Source organism: Sprattus sprattus (genome assembly GCF_963457725.1).
Source record: "Sprattus sprattus genome assembly, chromosome: 1".
Taxonomy (NCBI): Eukaryota; Metazoa; Chordata; class Actinopteri; order Clupeiformes; family Clupeidae; genus Sprattus; species Sprattus sprattus.
In genome coordinates this window covers 25,620,074-25,639,069 of record NC_137920.1, presented here as the reverse complement: position 1 = coordinate 25,639,069, position 18,996 = coordinate 25,620,074, and the positions used below count along the sequence as shown (strand labels likewise).

The window sequence follows — 18,996 nt, the reverse complement described above, 5'->3', positions numbered from 1 at the left end:
CATTGTAATTGTGGACCTCTTCATTTTTAGTTTAGAACAGCAATAACCATAAGTCTATGTGTCTGTACTTTCTGAATTTATAACAATTCCATAATAAAACTGTGGCTTGTCTAAAAATATTCATTACACTATGACTATCATTAAATTATATTAGGATACTATAACTTTCAACACTCAAGGTAAGTTTTCAGGGTTTTCTTTGTACTGAAACAAGAGGTGCATAAATATAATATTGGCATGCAATTTGGTGAGTTTGGTGAGTTTTGTTCGCACACATTTTTTCATTGTGTGCCCATTTCACCACAATTTGATACGGTTCCTTGGGGTGAAATATCTGTTACATACTTCTGGTCAAAATACCACAAGGATCAAGTGAATCAGCACCCTTTTATACCTGTCTGAAACAGCAGGTTGAGGGCGACCTGTTTTGAGTGCCTGTTCCTTTAAAAACTAAGGAGCCAGCGAACCCCTCCCCCTTCCTACACAGGGTTTGTGCTCGCCCAGGTAAGGTTTGGAGCTGTCATAGGAAAGGAAATGGTGAGCATTTAAGCCTAAATTCTCGATCTTGTTCAGCAAGGTACCCTGGGAGAAATATTGGAGAAACAGTTTTCAACCAGAGTCGCACAATGAACCAGAAAGAGGCTCAAGTTGACAAGTTGAGAATTAAGAATTCAACAGTACGTTTCTGAATGGTTAGTTAAGTTTATGTCATTTTGAGAATTCTTTTGGTATGTTTGCATATTGTCTGAGGTTGTACAGTCTTGCTGGCTGTGTCGAAGACAACTCAATGCTAGCAATTTGAGTATGTAAATACAGTGTGTTCATGTACGACGGTACGAGTATGTAACAAATACAGTGTGTTTATGTACAAATACAATGTGTGAATGACATTGTAATTATGTAGTCATCATCTCTTTTATATTCCATGTCACTTTACTCTTTCACATACACAGTTCCAAGAAGACTACTGCAGCTTCAGAACCAACCAGCGTGCTTGGTTGATCATCCTGGCCTTAAGCCTGTATGCTTGAATGTGTTCTCACTACAGAATTATTTCAACTTCTATAGAGCAGACTATGGGCCTTTACGTCTTAGTCTTACTTTGCTTACTGCTCGTCTTACATGTGTCATTTGTTAACATGTTACATATCAAGCACTGAAAGCACACAAAACTGTTTCTATTCAGTCATATTGAATGCCAAGGATCTTTTTAAACATCAATGTACCGGCTAGTAAGTAAGAGCTGATTGTGTGTGTGTGTATGTGTGTGTGTGTGTGTGTGTGTGTGTGTGTGTGTGTGTGTGTGTGTGTGTGTGTGTGTGTATTGAGCTTTGTATGTGTGTGTGCTTTGGTGGAAACAAAAGAAAAGTAAGAGTATAAATAACTCCACATAAATGTATTTAATATCAAATGTGTATTTCCGATGATTGAATGATTTGAAAACATGATACAATGCAACCTGTCACTAAAAAAACGAAATCAGCATTTACAATCAGAATAGACTGCATGGAATGCAAACAGGTTTGGGTGTAAGAGTGTGTGAGAGAGAGAGAGAGTATGGGTGAAAGACACACACACAACACCGAGAAAGAGAGGGAAAGAGAAAAAGAGACAGTGAGAGAGAGAGTGTGTGTGCGCAAGCGTGTATGTGTGTGTGACACAGACAGAGTGTATGTGTGTAGCAGTGGCTACGTTTTTCCAGTGAGCACATAAAGCCGACAGCAGAATTGTCATGGCCGAGCGTATCACAGGGATTTGATTGGATGGCGGTTTAGAGCAGAAACGGCCAATGTGTTGATGCAGATTGCATTTGGCCTATGCGGTGATTAGACTGAATGTGATCCCAGTATACTGTACAATGGTTTGAATTCTGCAAAATAGTCTAGTTTATTCAGGGGGTATCGGATTTGTGTGTGTGTGTGTGTGTGTGTGTGTGTGTGTGTGTGTGTGTGTGTGTGTTTATTAGATCATTGGGCATTAAAGCACAGCACTCTAGAGTGACTAGGAGTGCCCATATTTACTCTGTTAGAAATCCATGTGATATGACTGTTCGAGTTCAACTCTTTTGTTGTCAGATGCACAGAACAACACTGAGTCAGACTGGGCACTGAAATTGTTAAAAAAGGCTGCCTCCATCCAGCTGCATCCAGCTGTACACCCAGTGGTTTAGTGGTCCCTGGAGATAAAGCCCGGGACGCGATCTGGCACTCCGCGAGTGGGTGAGACTTTCCACTTTGTGAATGAGGCGCGCCTCACCTAGGACGCGGGTCTGTGGCACTCCGCGCCTGGGCGCTTGTACTCTGTGCAATGACAATAAAGTTGAATCTAATCTAATGTCATAATGTCATTTTTTGACCTCTTGATTTTTGGTCAATTTTGTACTCTGTGCAATGACAATGAAGTTGAATCTAATCTAATGTAATTTTTTGACCTCTTGATTTTTGGCCAACCCCCTGTGTGATATCACATGTGTGCGCCAGTGTTGTCAATCACATGTGGGCGCCAATGTTGCACCAATGTTGAGGAAGTTGTATTGTTAAACGGTGAGTACTTTGGCAGATTAAAGTGTAAACTTTGAATACAAATGCTAGTACAACTTCTATACATTATCTGTAAGGTTGTGAGTGTGCAGTTGGATTCGTAAAACGTAATAAATTACATTGCTTGACCGTGTAGCTATTTGTCTCTGTTTTGTTACCGACTTTCAACCACGAGAATGAGTAAGATCTTTAATAAGAGTCTAAAACAACGTTTATAGGCTACGTGCAGCTATTTGTTTTGTCTTTGTGAGAATGAGTTAGATCTTTAATAAGAGTCTCAACAACGTATATAGTAGGCTAAGATCTTTAATAAGAGTCTCATGAGCGCCCGCGACCCTGTCTCTATGCAATGCGGCGCAGAGTGCCAGACCCGCGTCCTAGGTGAAGTGCGCCTCAGTGGAGTGGAGTGTCTCGCCCACTCGCGGAGTGCCAGGTCGCGTCCTAGGCCTTACCTGGTCCCTGGGGAAGTGGGTATACTCTTAACTTTTTTTAAAGCAGCCCATACAGCACAGGATAAACGCTCTGTTTTTAGAAGTGGGTATACTCAATGCTGACTGAAATATAAGTGGGTATACTCCGTATACCTGCGTATACCCTTTACTACACCACTGTGTACACCCCACTGTGCAAGCCATTCACGGGACCTGGGGTTTATAGAGAGGTCAGCATATCGGTGGATCCCAGGGTTCCGTGCAGCTTGTGCACAGTGCAATCTAAACTACTTGGTCACCTCATGCTGGGTTATTCCGCATTCACTCACAGGCTAATCGTGAAAGGCATACTTTCTAGACTGCAAGAACATGACCACGACCAACAGGTGGGGTAGTTGCATTTTCAAAGTCGGTCTATTTGTGAGGTCGCTAAAAAACATCAAAAAAACTTAAACATAACCTAAAATGTTCCCATCTTATAGGCTACCATAAAGACATTTCATTCTCGCTTGTGTAGATGCTTGCAAACACGTCACTATACTTATTTTTTAAATGTAGGACCATCTATTCTATTATTTCTATATTCTAAGAGATAGAAACTTGTTAATTGTGTCTAAATACGTTACCCATGACGCACTTTGTATATCCTACTTTCTTTGTGAGGAAAGTCTGGGTAGTTTTGGGTAGCAAATTTGGCAACGGCAAGGCGCATGGTCTACCTTTATCCGGAAGTAACTGCGTCTCGGCGTCAGGGTGCGCACGCTTTTTTTAAGACTTGTAGATGCGCCTCCTACCCGTTTGTGTTCCTTACCTTTAGCCCCGGTCCATTGAATCTCCAGGCTACATGTTGTGTTAGGCACCTGCCCCTGCCTTGATCGGATAGGGATACTCTCGAGAGAAAATTATTAGTCTAAATTAGCTAGTGTTGCTAGGAAGCCAAGCAATCTTTTGGGATTTCATGTTTTTCCCTCTCGACTCTGCCAGTTCTGTTGTAAGAATATATCCGTTTTTTCTCTAAACAACCACCGATATTGGATCACTCGTGATGGATTTTACCGTCTGGGGTTTAATATGTGCAGTTGGAGTTCTAACTTCTCCGGATTCCGGTGAGTTCCCAAAACCAGGCAATTTACAGTCAAATTGATTTCCCATATGATTCAGGAAAGTTTTGTGACGTTGTCTAGTAAATGTGTGTTAACTTCATTGTGATCAGTGGTCGGGCGAAATATTATACTATAATATCCAAAAAAGTCCAGTCAAATAAAAAAAAAATACCACATCAGTTCAGAGCAGACTATGAGTGAAACGCTTTCTTACCTCAGATGCCGGTTGTTTAGCCTACTCTTCGGGCGCGTGAAAAGTTTGTGACTTTAGTAAGTGAGAAACATTTGGGGCAACGCCGGTCATGATATACAAGTGGTGTTTGAACTAAGATAAAATAAGTCTAGTGCAGGTTGTGATTTGGCAATTTCAAGTTTGAACATGTGTAAGTCTTATCAAATTGAACCAGTCCGTCTAACTTTTCGCATCCACCCACGTAAAGTACGAAGTCGGCGACTTTCCAACTCTTTGTACATTTAAATTGAACTGCCATAAAAGGGTAAGGAGTGGGTTAGACATTAGCCTCGGCAGTCATTTCTCTGTAATAGATTACGAGACTCGCACTTACATAAAAGGACTTTCACATGACTGGTTTCAAATTAAGCGTTTATCGTTTCTATAGTCCGTCAAAAGTCTTGATAACCCTAACAACATATGCAGTGTACGGTCTATATTGGGTGACTTCTTCTCTTTATCTTCTAAATGTAACTTAATTTAATGTTAGTCCAATGAAACGTAAACGTGCAGTTAAGGTTAAAATAGGCTAAGCATGTCGATAAACTAGAATTAGAGAAGGCAAGGTTATGGGCAACAGATACAGATCAGTAGGTTATGTAATGAGCTAAGTTCCGGTATTCAATAAGAGGAGGAGCGCACGATGCGCTACGCCTCATCTGGTGAATGAGACGCGCATTGCATGCGATCTGAGGCGTAGCGCACGAAGCGGGCCGCTCGAGGCGCATTGCGCATTGCCTAATAAACGTGGTTGACACGGCGCACATAGCCTAGGCTACTATAAACGTGGTTGAGACTCTTATTAAAGCTCTTACTCTTTCTCACAGACAAAACAAATAGCTACACGGTCAAGCAATGTCATTTATTTTTTTAAAGAGACAAAACAAATAGCTACACGGTCAAGCATTGTCATTTATTTTTTTAAAGAGACAAATCAAATAGCTATATGGTCAAGCATTGTCATTTATTTCCACGGAAAAAACGAAAACGAATCCAACTTACATTACCACTGCACACTGACAACCTTACAGATAATGTATATAAGTTGTACTAGCATTTGTATTTAAAGTTTACAATTTAATCTACCAAAGAACTCACCGTTAAACAATACAACTCCCACAAGTTGACAATGATAATATGACGCAAATGTTGCGCGCGCACATGTGATTGACAACACTGGCGCACACAGGGGGTTGTGGTCAGCTTTACACATGAACTTCCCCAAAAATCAAGACGTCAAAAAATTAGATTAGATTAGATTCAACTTTATTGTCATTGCACAGAGTGCAAGTACTGAGACAACGGGTTCTTACCAGAAGTACAGATAGCAAGAGTTCAGAGTAGGCTATTCTATATTCTATAGTGGTAATATAAAATAAATAGATGGGATGTACCTATACAGTACAGATATGACAGTACAAGATATATGGGGTATGAGCAGTAGTAACATTGGCAGCAATAGTTGGTCATTAGTGCAGATATGATAGAGGTAGATGCAAAGGGCTGATGCAGGAGTAAGTACATGTGAAGGTAGCAATAGAAGTTATGAATGAGGTAAGAGGCATGATAAGATATACAGTGGTGGCCAAAATTATTAGAACACCTGACAGATCTGAGAATAATTACCTTTTTTTGCCTCCAAAACATGATTTAATTTCATAATGTTCATGAAACATGCAGATGGCTGTTCTGAGCACAACAAATATCAGATGAAGTGAGTCCTACTGTTTTTATCCACTTTTATTATTTAATATGTGGTACGCCCACCTTTTGCAGCAATTACAGCAGCACATCTCTCTGGCATAGAGTCAATATATTTCTTGAGAACTTCAACACAAATGTTATCCCATGCCTTCTGCAACTCAAGCCAAAGGCTTTCCTTGGAATTTCCAATAGATCTGTCGAGTTTATTTTCCAACTTGCCCCGAATTTGCTTGATGGGTTTGAAGTCCAGACTTTGAGAGGGCCGGTCCATCATTTTCAATGTTCCAGCAGATTCCTTGTCGCCAGTAGATCCGGCAATAGTTAAAATAATGTTTAGGGTCATTGTCCTCTTGGAAAATAAATCCAGGCTCAATAAGATGTCTCCAAGAAGGAACTCTGTGCCTCACCAGAATGTTGTGGTATACTTTTGTATCCATGATGCCATCAATTTAGCCAAAGTCACCTGTTCCTGAGGCTTAAATTGCACCTCACACTATAATACTACCCCCTCCTTGTAAACTGTTGGCAAGAGACACTCATTTTTATATCTCTCCCCCTCACTTCGTGGAACATCCACGCTTTGCTTGTTGCCAAACTATTCAAACCTGGACTCATCAGTACACAACACTTAAACCAATCTTTCTTTGTCCATTTCTTGTGTTCTTTTGCAAAATTCAGGCGTTACACTCAATTGTTCTCTTTCAGTAATGTTTCTTTGCTGCTATTCTGCCAAAAAAACCTTCTTCTCCCAGTTTTCGACGGACAGTTCTTGAAGACACTGTTGCACCATTAGTCATTGTGATGTTGATCTTGTAAAGTCTTTTTTAAGAAATAAATCACATTGAAATAAATTGCATTGTGAATTTTATTTTTCTTTCGAGCTTTAACCCTTGTATGGTATTCGGGTCTGTGGGACCCGTTTTCACTTTCACTGCTGTAAGTGTGTGTGTGTGTGTGTGTGTGTGTGTGTGTGTGTGTGTGTGTGTGTGTGTGTGTGTTTGTGTGTTTGTTTGTGTGTTTGTGTGTGTGTGTGTTTGCCCCGCGTGTGTATGTGAGTGTGCCTGCAAGTGTGTGTGTGTGTGTGTGTTTGTTTGTGTGTGTGCACGCACACTTGTGTGTGTTTGTGTGTATGTGGACCTTGTTTGTAAGTATGTGTGTGTGATTGAGTGAGTGTGTGAGTAAGTTAGATTAAGAGTTTTGTGTTTCTGCCGCAGATGCCATTTAGGGGCCCCTGCCCCTTTAGACATTATAAACTTGCAAAATATGGTATAAAGATCTAGGCTGCCTCTGTGATGCGACTTCCTCATATGCTTGAACTTACAAATCTACATAGGGTAACCTGATGAGGACACCCTGAGAAAAATCAAGGAATGAGAGTTGTCCTGGACATGGCTGAGGGACTCAGTGGACACAACATCACATGCAATTTTTTTTTTTACATCCTACAAGCTTGGACAGGAGCTGACCATGGTGGGAACAATAAGGAAAAACAGATCTGAGCTCCCACCCCAGCTGCTGCCTACATAGAACAGGCCTGTCAACTCTTCTAAATGTATGTACACGGCTGAGGCGTCCCTGGTATCCTATGTGCCAAAGAAACGCAAGAATGTTGTACTCATGAGTACACTGCACACGGATGGGAGAATCTCTGGCCTGGAGCACCAAAAACCAGAGATCAACATGGATTAAAATGCCACAAAAGGTGGGGTAAACAACATGGACAAGCTGGTGTCTGCCTACAGCTGCAAAAGGAGGACCCTACACTGGCCACTGCCGATTTTATTTTACATATTGGACATCTTGACGTACAACGCCTTTGTCAACTGGATGGCACTGAACCCGGATTGGAAGAGAGGGAAGCTCCAGAGGATAAGCCTTTTTCTCAAGGAACTGGGAAAGACACTGGGGAAACCTTTAAACCCTGAGAAGACAACATGTTCCAAGAATCTCAGCCTCTGAAGCCACCATCAGGAGGATTCAGGAGGACTATGCTGGTGCCCCAACCACCCATATTGAGCTATGTAAAATGACCTGTTTTCAAATGTAATTCACATAAATCAAATAGATATGAAACCCTTGCTTCATTTGTAAATTTGTTGAATTTTGTCCACTGATATCTTGATTTTCTTGATTTTTGTAAAAAAAAAAAAAAAAACGGGTGGCACTTGAATTCATAAATGTGATATAACAAAGCTAGAGGGCCAATATCAACCATATTTGCTGTTCATATTGGTTGTAATTGAGATGAAGTAAATATCTGTTGAGTGTTTTACCCAAAAAAATGTTTGATTGTACGGAATTAAACACCCAAAAATCGACCGGGTCCACCAGACCCGCAATACCTTCTGTGTAACAAAAAAATGAATACCATACAAGGGTTAATAAGAGTCAACCACGTTTATTAGGCAATGTGCGCACGCAATGCGCCTCGAGCGACTCTCTTCGTGCGCTACGCCTCAGATCGCATGCAATGCGCGTCTCATTCACCAAGTGAGTCGACTCGCATCGTGCGCTCCTCCTCTCATTGAATACTAGTTCTTACCTGATGTAATGGTTAGAGTGCTTGTTCCAGGACTTCATTCATCCATCCATCCATCCATCCACCCCCCATTGTGAGCCAGGAGACCTAAATAAGTATCATTAGGACGTAACACCTGTTCAAAACATTGTGTATGATTTCAGTTTTTGGCAAACAACGGTGGCCTTTGCGTGTGCAGTTTCAGTGAGCAACTAAGGACTTCACCTTCACTTGCTCTTAAAGGCCTAGTTTATAATGTAGGGTAATGTAGGGTAACCAAGATTTTAACCCTGAGAGTGAGAATACCTGGTTTAAGTAACTTGCTCTTTCTATTATAGGCCTATCTTAAAGAAACACTTTGCAACAATTTGACACTTTTTGAGGTATGGTTTTGTAAGCAACTAGTTTTGGTTGCCATCCTCAAATTCATTTTGATAGCATATGGTCATGTGAAGGACAGATAAATACCATCTTTGCCACTCCTAAGAACATGACTGAGGTGCTTTTTCTTTTTTATGGAATCTAATCTTTAATTGAAGTAATATAATTTAAAGAAACATTAATTTCTTATCATGAAACAAATATTTTTCTCAAAAATATGTGTGCCACAATTATTCGCACCCCTTCATTTAATATTTTGTGCAGCCTCCCTTTGCCAAGATAAAAGCCCTGAGTCTTCTCCTATCAGCGTGATGAGGTTGGTGAACACGTGGCACGGGATCTGAGACCATTCCACCATACAGTATCTCTCCAGATTCTTCAGATTCTGAGTTTGACACTTGTGATCTCTCCTCTTCAGCTCATCCCACAGATTCTCAATGGGGTATAGGTCGGGGACTGTGATGGCCATGGCAAAACCTTCATTCTGCGGTTGGTGAACCATTTTTGAAGTGTGCTTTGGATCATGGTCCTGTTGGAACGTCCAACCACGGCCCATTTTAAGCTTCCTGGCAGAGGCTGTTAGGTTTTCATTTAATATCTGCTGGTATTTGTTGGAGTCCATGATACCATGTATCCTAACAATATGTCCAGGGCCTTTGGAAGAAAAACAGCCCCACAGCATCAAAGGCCCGCCACCCTCCTTGTCAGTGGGTATGAGGTGCTTTTCTGTATGGCTATCTTTCTGTCGATGCCAAACCCACCTTTGATGTTTGTTGTCAAAACGCTCTATTTTGGTCTCATCTGGCGCTTTAGTTTGTGGTTGATTGGCAGCAGAGGCTTTTTTCTGGCAACCCTCCCAACTTCTGGTGATGTAGGTGGCGTCTGATGGTAGTTTTGGAGACTTTGTGACCCGACAGACTCGACAAACCTCTGCAATTCTCCAGCTGTGATCCTTGGAGATTATTTTGCCAGTCAAACCATCCTCCTCACGTTGCGTGGGGTCAATGTACACACACGTCCTCTTCCAGGCTGATTCTTAAGCTCTCCTTTCGGTTTAAAGTTTTTAATTATTGCCATGATAGTGGAAATGGGTATTTTCAACTTTTTAGAGATTTTCGTATATATCCATTTCCTGATTTGTGCAGCTCAATAACCTTTCGTCACACTGGTCTTTTCCATAGTGATGAAAGACTAAGGCAATTTGGCCTGTGTCACTTCATATTTATACTTCAATAAAACAGGAAGTCATGGTTGACCACTTAAAGAGTTCCTAATCAAATAGGAGAACTTAAACTTGGAGAAATTATGTATTCAATGTAAAAAAAAAAAAAATGTCTGTCAACAATTGTACTTCACTGAAAATGTTGCTAGTTTTGGAACAGAACTCCTTAACGTTGCTGTAAACATAGAATGGAATGTGTCACAAAAAGGATTCCCTCGGTTTCTAACCACCTCAGTACTTGAGTAGTTAAGTTCCACCACAGCTCTGTGTGGCCTAATGAGACCTTAAAAACTCAACATAGGCCTACAGATTGACTCAATGTGTCACCAAAAACCTTCTTAATCCTGGAAATCCTGGAATAATCTATTTTGAGTCAGTTCTTCAAAATTCCCTCTTATACTGTATCTCCTACGTCTATCACCAGCGCATCAGAATCTTTGGCGCACCCCTGAATCTGTACCTCTGCCAAACAAAATATGTCTGTCTTTTTTATGTGCCCTCTTGAACTGATGTTGTCAGTAGTCCTGTTAGTCACTTCAGGAAATGAGTGTGTGGAGGTGTGTTGCTCAACAGCAGGCTGACGGCTTCTTTGCAGAGATTGAAAAAAGTTATTGCCAGAGGGAAACATCATTCTTTTCTGCTGCATCAGCATCTGTGACCGCATCTCTCTCTCTCTGTCTCTCTGTCTCACTCTCTGTTGTCACAGTCTCTCTCTCTCTCTCTCTCTCTCTCTCTCTCTCTCTCTCTCTCTCTCTCTCTCTCTCTCTCTCTCTCTCTCTCTCTCCGTCTCTCTCTCTCTCTCTCTCTCTCTCTCTCCGTCTCTCTCTCTCTCTCTCTCTCTCTCTCTCTCTGTGTGAACATGGTTTCTCAGAACTCTCTGTAAACTCAGTGACTCTATCACTAATGATCTAATCAACAGTAAATGGACTAAATTTATATAGCACTCTTTCACTCATAGAGCACTCAAAGCACTGTACAGATGAATGCCTCAGATATCTACCCATGGGGCAGGGATAGACAATGGAGGCTATAGGGGGCCCTAGGAGCAGTTCTAATCTACTGAGTGACAGTGGCCCTGCAGCCCTGGAAACAGTCTCCATGGCTACTGCCTCTTCTCTCCCAGACCTGACTGAACACATTTTAATGTAAAGAATGTGACACGATGGAATGCAGTGTATTTACTGTGTCTGTTCAATGAGGAGCACAAAGAAGCTGTCACCACATTTATTTATGTATCTCTGCCCCATCCACACCCAACGTGTACAGTTCATTAATGCATTTAGCAGACACCTTTATCCGAAGCTACTCACAAGTGTGGAGTAACAATCAAGCTACATTAGGAGAATCAATGACAGAAAGTAGCCTACCATCAAGCCGGTTGTAGTTGACCCCTTGCAAGTGTTCCACGTTGGTGGAAAGAGCTGCCTAAAACTACCAGAGCAGGGACGCCCGTCTCTACCTTTAAAGAAGCTCTTGAAGACCCAACTCTTCAAAGAGCCCCCCCCTCCCTTCCTAACTTGCACTTCTACTAGTACTTAACTTGCACTTACAGCAGTTACATTCCTGCACTTTTTTTGTATTTATTATGTAAAATAGTATTTATTGTAACACTAGGTCTCTATTGCTCGTAGCTTGACTGTTCTCGCTTGTTGTACGTCGCTTTGGATAAAAGTGTCTGCTTAATTCCTAAATGTAAATGTAATGATATACATACACACACTTTACATACTAACCATACACACTTTACCAGATGATAAACATATGCACACTTTACATACTTACCATACACACTTGAACCATACACACTTCATCAGAGGATACACACACACACACACACACACACACACACACACAAACACATAGAATTAAATCAGAATTTTTCTACAGTTTCTTTACAATTGAGGGCCAAGGTTCAAAACTACTGGAGTGTTTTTTTTTTAAAAAGTCTTTTTAGAGCTGCATGTTTCAATGCTGGGTTGAGATGGCAGGTATCTGTTATACCACTTACCGGAGAATATATGGGCACACCAGGGTAACAGATTCTTATGTAAACAAGGAATACAAAAATGTGTTTTTAAAGTAGAAAAATACTGGTTAGAGTCTTTTTAGAGATGAGATGGCAGGGACCTGTTTGTGTTTTGATACACACCACTGACAGAGGACAGGAGAATGCATGGGTAAGCCAGGGTAACAGGTTCTCATGAATGCAAGGTGTGCTAGGATATGCACATTGGAATGGCCACTCACCCATTAAATGCCCTTCCCACAAGATAACCCATTGTTTTCAAGGTCAGCACCAGACAAATGTTTCTAACACGGCAACTAGTGAACTAGGTGAAAGAGTGATGGTGTTGGATGTAGCCGTAGTAACTTAAAACAATAGGCCATGTTACTGTAGTGAATATTGCCTGGGTTGGATCTCTCTAGTCTACATCTCCTTGTCCTGACTTTCCCTCCATGTTGTGAACCTTTGTGTGTTATTAAATAATAATGTTTATAGAGCTACCATAATTATATTTATATTGCATTTGCACAGGAGTGGACTGGCCATCTGGCATACCAGGCACTTTTCCGTTACTACATTTTCTGTTAATCCGAATGTTAATGTGTGATTAGAATCTCAAACTGGGTTGGATCTCTCTACATCTTTTCGTCCTTACTTTCCCTCCATGTTGTGAATTTTGCGAAAATTGCGATTTCATAGTTTTTTTTTCTCGTCTCTTCTGTATTTCAGTATTTCTCCAAATAACCACCGATAATGGATCACTCGCGATGGAACTAACTTACTGTCTGGTGTTTAGGGGGTTGGAGCATCCAAAAGCCGTTTAATGTTGTGTTTTGTAAATGTGACACAATGTCTTTTTTTTTTTTTAATGTAAATATTATTTAAGTTAAAAAAACTTTTGTCAATTTCAAGCTTGAACAAGCTTTTCTACCCATGGGGCAGGGAATGACAATGGAGGCTATTGGGGGCCCTAGGAGCAATTCTAATCTACTGAGTGACAGTGGCCCTGCAGCCCTGGAAACAGTCTCCATGGCTACAGCCTCTTACCTCACAGACCTGACCACAACATTCTTTCTGGACATGAACCTGTGACGTGATTGTCTTTTTATTGCACTGTTAACTGCCCCAGTTCAAAGTTTTGCTGATAAGATGTCTCAGCGTGAAAGGACTCTGTGCCATTAAAACCCACCCCAAGTTCAACCCAGGCCAAGCCTCTTACATTACAAGTCACGGGAATGGCTTCAATACAATATTTTATCATATTATTTATCTTAATATTTTAGGATCCATCTCTGATCAGCACTTGACTCATGATTCACCTGTCTCTGGTCAATGAAGCCTAGAGTACCCAAACCCTAACACACTTGGTTGATAATTAGTTTGTTTAGGTGTGCAGTCATTGTGACACACTCTCACGTGATTGGTTGGCTAAACTAGAAAAACTGGTCTCCTTTCAACTCAGGGAAGACCTGACAGGAAAACAGACGCACATTAATGCAGTACAATAGGACAAGTGTTTTCATAAAAGAAGTGATTGCAAATGTGCACATTTGGGCTTAGAGGGAACTTTTTACAGAGGATTATAGTTGCATTAAAGTCTTTGATGTTAAATATTGCACTTGTGTGCAGTTAACTTTCTGATTCATTTCATTGAGTCTGGTTAGTGTTAATAAATCATGTCCAATTGAGTCTGCTTAGTTTCAATCATGTCAAATTGCTGTATGGTTATCTTTGACACATTTTCCAATACTATCTTTCCCGCCCCCCAAGGTCAAGCCTCTGTCCTCCCTAGTCCGGAGAATGTGACTGTGAGCTGTGACAACTTTGAGACGTTTGTGTACTGGAATTACTCTGAGCACCTGGTGGCCCCTTTTTTTCAGATAAACCTTACGTCGAACGATGGGTAAGTGAAGCGGATGTGACATTTTTTTAAAATATATATTGTATTGAGATTAATACCATTTGCACATCAGATGTACCGAATGTATGGCTGTTAAATAAGTATCATCACATCACAGTTGTGTCACCAAGTATAACACAATCAGGTGTAGTGGTCTAAGTGGCCCAGTGGAAGGGATTTAGTTTATTTTTATTTTTAGTTGCATGCCGAACTGCCCTGTGTCACATAATGGTCAAAACTGCATTTCATTTTGTTATAAAGTAATATCATATATTGTGCTGTGTTTTAGGTCTCAGTTGTACCAGTTGATGAAAAGACAGCAGAATTATTTAGTATTTATCAATGTTATTATCAGTTGGGACTGTTATTATACTTCTTCAACGGTGCTGTCTTGTTTATCATGAGTCTATGTGATTTTGCAGAAAGTCCTGGAGCTCCTTCAAATCAGTCGATCGCTATGCCAACATCACCAGCGGACTGAATAACATCCCTGTCAACTATGACAGCTTTACCATAATCATTCGGGCTATGAACAAAACTCATGCGTCCAACTTCTCTCCGCCTGTTGAATTTGCTTATGATAATAGAGTCGGAGAGGATATCATGCTGTGTGAGTTCTCTTTTACATTTTACATTTTTTTATTTTATATTCAATGAGATCTGTGAACCCAGCGTATGTAAAAACAGCATAAACGTGCTAAGTGGATTTATTGAACAGTAACTACAACTCTGTGTGATCTGTGGGCACACCAATCATAATTACACCAAATCTTCTGTGTTGTGACTGTTAAGTCCCGACTGAATTAGGCCATGAAGCACAAGGAAAAACAAAGAGTACAATTACTACTGACTACTAATTACATACTGCAGGAAATACATAGCCATTTTTGTATTCCTTGATTGAGTTCTTGAGGAACCAACGATTTCTTTTGAAGAAAATGTAAATGGGGAATCTTATGAGGAAGAGCCCTGTGCTTGGAGACATAAACATAACATTTAGCAATTAGTATTTAGCAATTTTGGCAAATTTTTCATGGGTGCAACCCACATACTCAGCGCTGCTGCTCATCCCCCAAATGCATGTTCCTTACAAATGTGGCACCATTTAAAGGGAAATAAACAGGGTTTAGTACATGGATTCCATACCCATGAAGAGCAGGAACACATTCCTCTCAGTCAATTGCTATTGGGTTCTGTGTCCTTGGTGTTTTCCATGCGTGTCAATGTATGATGGTATATTCATAGACAGACAAACCGATTACTTACCAACACTTGAACTTACTCTTTTACCACCTTTTCCTTATTCCTCTGTGATGCCTCCGCAGGTAAACTGGACTTTCCACCCATTAACTTGGAGTACCATTACGGATTTCTCACCCTGAAATTCCAGAACCCTATGCATCTGTATGAGAACACTCCGGCCCTCAAGTACCTCAAGGACAACAAAGACCCAAAACTTGAGACTTCCAAGTTGAGCTACAACGTGATTGATGAGGTTGGCCTGACCATGGGTTTATTGCATGAGCGTTTTTAGGATTAGCTAACCCAAAGGTTTTTAAAGAAGGTAGCTGTACCTAAGCTACTACATTTTCTAATATATATATCTAATACAGTGGGGAAAATAAGTATTTGAACCCCTGCCGATTTCGCAAGTTTGGCCACTTGCAAAAAAATGTGTGATCTTTAATTGTAATGGTAGGTGTATTTTAACAGTGAGAGACAGAATTTCAACAAAAAAATCCAGAAAACTGCATTTTCTAACATTTATGACTCTATTTGCATTTGATTCAGAAAATAAGTATTTGCACCCCTAGCAAAACATGACTTAGTTAGTACTTGGTGGAATAACCCTTGTTGGCAAGCACAGACATCAGACGTTTCTTGTAGTTGGTCATCAGGTTTACACACATCTCAGGAGGGATTTTGGTCCACTCCTCTTTGCAGATCCTCTCAAAATCCTTAAGGTTGTATTTCAATGGGAGGGAATAAGGGAATGAGGTTCAAGCCCAATATTCCACGTTACATGGCCCCATTCATAGTCCCCTCGATGCGGTGGAGTCATTGTGTACCCTTGGAAGAGAAACAGCCCCAAAGCATAATGTTTCCACCGCCATGCTTGACGGTGGGGATGGTGTTCTTGGAGTCATATTCAGCATTCTTCCCCCTCCAAAGGCAGCAAGTCGAGTTGATGCCAAAGAGCTTGATTTTGGTCTCATCTGACCACATCCTGTCTCCCAATCCTCCTTAGAATCATTCAAGTGTTCATTGGCAAACTTTAGACTGCCCTTTACATGTGCTTCCTTGAGCAGGGGGACCTTGCAAGTGCTGCAGTACTTCGAACCATTACATCCTTGTGTGTTGCCAATGGTTTCCTTGGTGATTGTGGTCCCAGCTGCCTTGAGATCATTCACAAGCTCCCCGTGTAGTTCTGGGGTTATTCTGCACCTTTTGGATGATCACCGCACGATATATTGCATGGAGCCCCAGACCTAGAGCGATTGACGGTTGTTTGGTGTTGCTTCCATTTACGAATAATCGCACCAATAGTTGTCTGCTTCTCACCAAGCTGCTTGCCAATGGTTTTGTAGCCCATTCCAGCCTTGTGCAGGTCTACAATCTTATCTCTGATGTCCTTGGACAACTCTTTGGTCTTGCCCATGGTAGTGAGGTTGAAGGTGTGAAGTATGATTCTTTGGACAGGTTTCTTTTATACACGTCACCACTTAAGATCAGGTGTACCTTGTTAGGCCTAATGAGGACTAATCTGTGTGCTTCTTGGGCACATAACTGGTCATTGGGAGCCAGAATTCTTGCTGTTTGCTTGGGGGTTCAAATACTTATTTTCTGCACCAAATGCAAATAAAGTCATAAATGTTATAAAATGCAGTTTTCTGGATTTTTGTGTTGATATTCTGTTTGTCACTGTTAAAATACACCTACCATTACAATTATAGATCACACATTTCTTTGCAAGTGGAAAACTTGCGAAATCAGCAGGGGTTCAAATACTTATTTTCCCCACTGTATATATCTTTTCAACTATTGTTACTTGTGTGTTAAATTGACCAAAAATTATATTATGATGTAAACCTCAAACCTGCACAGGAAGGAGCAATTCTAATGTGTTGTTTGTATTTCCAGAGCAACATAACCACAGTGTTTAGCTGCCCTTATCAGACAGCCATTTGTGAAGAGAAACTGCACATTTCAGACAAAGAGGACAAGTACTGTGTTGACCTGTCAGGACAAATCGTGAGTGCTGAAGTCCGTGCTGCTAGGATTTGCTACAGTGGATTAAAGCTGAAGGGTGGGTGGCTAATTTATCTGTTATGACACTTTTATTTGACTTTTTTAAAGTAGAAGTCCTTAATAATAATCCTATATACAGCTAACTACTCTGTTGTGATGACATAGGACTGTTATTAGACTAATTTAAAGAAGGCCTCAATTAAAATCTAATACACAGCTAATTACTCTGTTGTCATGAGATAGGACTGTTATAAGACTCATTTAAAGGAGAAGTCCTTAATTATAATCCAATACACAGCTAATTTATCTGACAGGCTGTTATGACACGTTAAAAGTCCTCAATTATAATCTAATTTCTCCTCACGGCACCCTAGCTGTTTGTTCGGTGTTCATACACAGTCCAGGCTCCCGCTGTAAATGGGAAATGGGAGTTGGGTCAAACAATAAGAATTAGCCTAATTCCAGCCTATCAGCAATGGTGCTTCAGGAGCACTGAATGGAGGGATGTATTTGATTGGCTAAAGTCATGTGACTTAAAACTAGACATTTATACGTCAGATATCTATCCGTCTGGCTTTAGTGACATCTGCTTAGTTTGCTTGCGTGTGTTTATGTCCTTTCTGATTGCAGTGATCCTGTCCAAAGCACAAAATATCCTAATCAAAGTGCGGCTTCCCCACAGGTCTCCCTCCGTCCATCACAATGACAATTGTGCTTACATCACTCCTTGTTGTCATGGCCGCTGTTTTGGGCGCTGTAATGTTCAGGAAGAGGATCGTCAAAACCCACCCCACCACCCCCAAGAATTTGGTAAATTGCTTTATTGTTATCTATATGCATGTCAGACCATCATGGGCAGGTGGCCAGCTGGGACGTTTTATTTTTCCTTTCTTTTATGCGTTTGTTGGAGTGTTAGTTTATTTTATCCTTTTCCTCCACTTCTCGCTCTACAGACCTCTTTCCGGAACCAAAAAGGAGCCGTTCTCCCGGGCCCCTCAGAAAACTTCAGCCCGAGCCCTCTATCTGTGGTCCCGTCACCGTCGGAAACCTCAGAAGACCCGCTCCTGCCGGACCACACCTGGAACAGTGGCCGCAGCAGCGCCGACTGCTCCCACTTCCACCTCCTCACTCAGGAGCAGCAGGGCGGAGCAAGTCCGGAAAACAAAGAAGAAGAGAGGAATACTGAGTCCACCGAGTGGCCAAGCGATGGGTCGAGCACGGATCCGGACTACCCCTCCAACCCGGAACTCTTGGAGAGGTCAGGAGGGACGCTGTTGTCCGATTATGATTCCCCTCATTCCATGGAGATGAGCTCAGGGGACAAAGAAGAGGAGAGGAATACTGAATCCACCGAGTGGCCAAGCGATGGGTCGAGCACGGATCCGGACTACCCCCCGAACCCGGAACTCTTGGAGAGGTCAGGAGGGACGCTGGTGTCCGATTATGATTCCCGTCATGTCATCTCCATGGAGATGAGCTCCGGGGACTGGGTGGAAGGTTACAGCGCCAGGGACCCTGTGGCTTAAGTTGGGCATGTGCGCAGCTGGGTGAACTTTGAACTTTTGCGAAAGGTTGTTTCAGGATATTTCAGCTCAACAGCCAATAAAACTACACCCCTCATGTCCGTGCTCCTGAAGCAATGTGCTGATCCACTGGAATTGTTCATGGCTCGGTCCGGCTCAGTTTGTTTCCCCATTTACAGCACCAGGAC

The 18,996-nt window shown here is 41.5% G+C and overlaps 1 protein-coding gene across 1 annotated transcript; it reads left to right on the top strand.

Moving 5' to 3' along the window:
* Window positions 1-4,016: 4,016 nt before the first annotated feature.
* ifngr1 (interferon gamma receptor 1) lies at window positions 4,017-18,811 on the top strand (the record flags this gene model as incomplete). The annotated part of the gene is made up of 7 exons (XM_080852389.1): window positions 4,017-4,077; window positions 13,907-14,039; window positions 14,459-14,646; window positions 15,362-15,531; window positions 17,178-17,343; window positions 17,968-18,095; window positions 18,239-18,811. 7 exons carry the CDS (start codon window positions 4,017-4,019, stop codon window positions 18,809-18,811), a joined length of 1,419 nt encoding a protein of 472 aa, XP_080708515.1.
* Window positions 18,812-18,996: the final 185 nt, after the last annotated feature.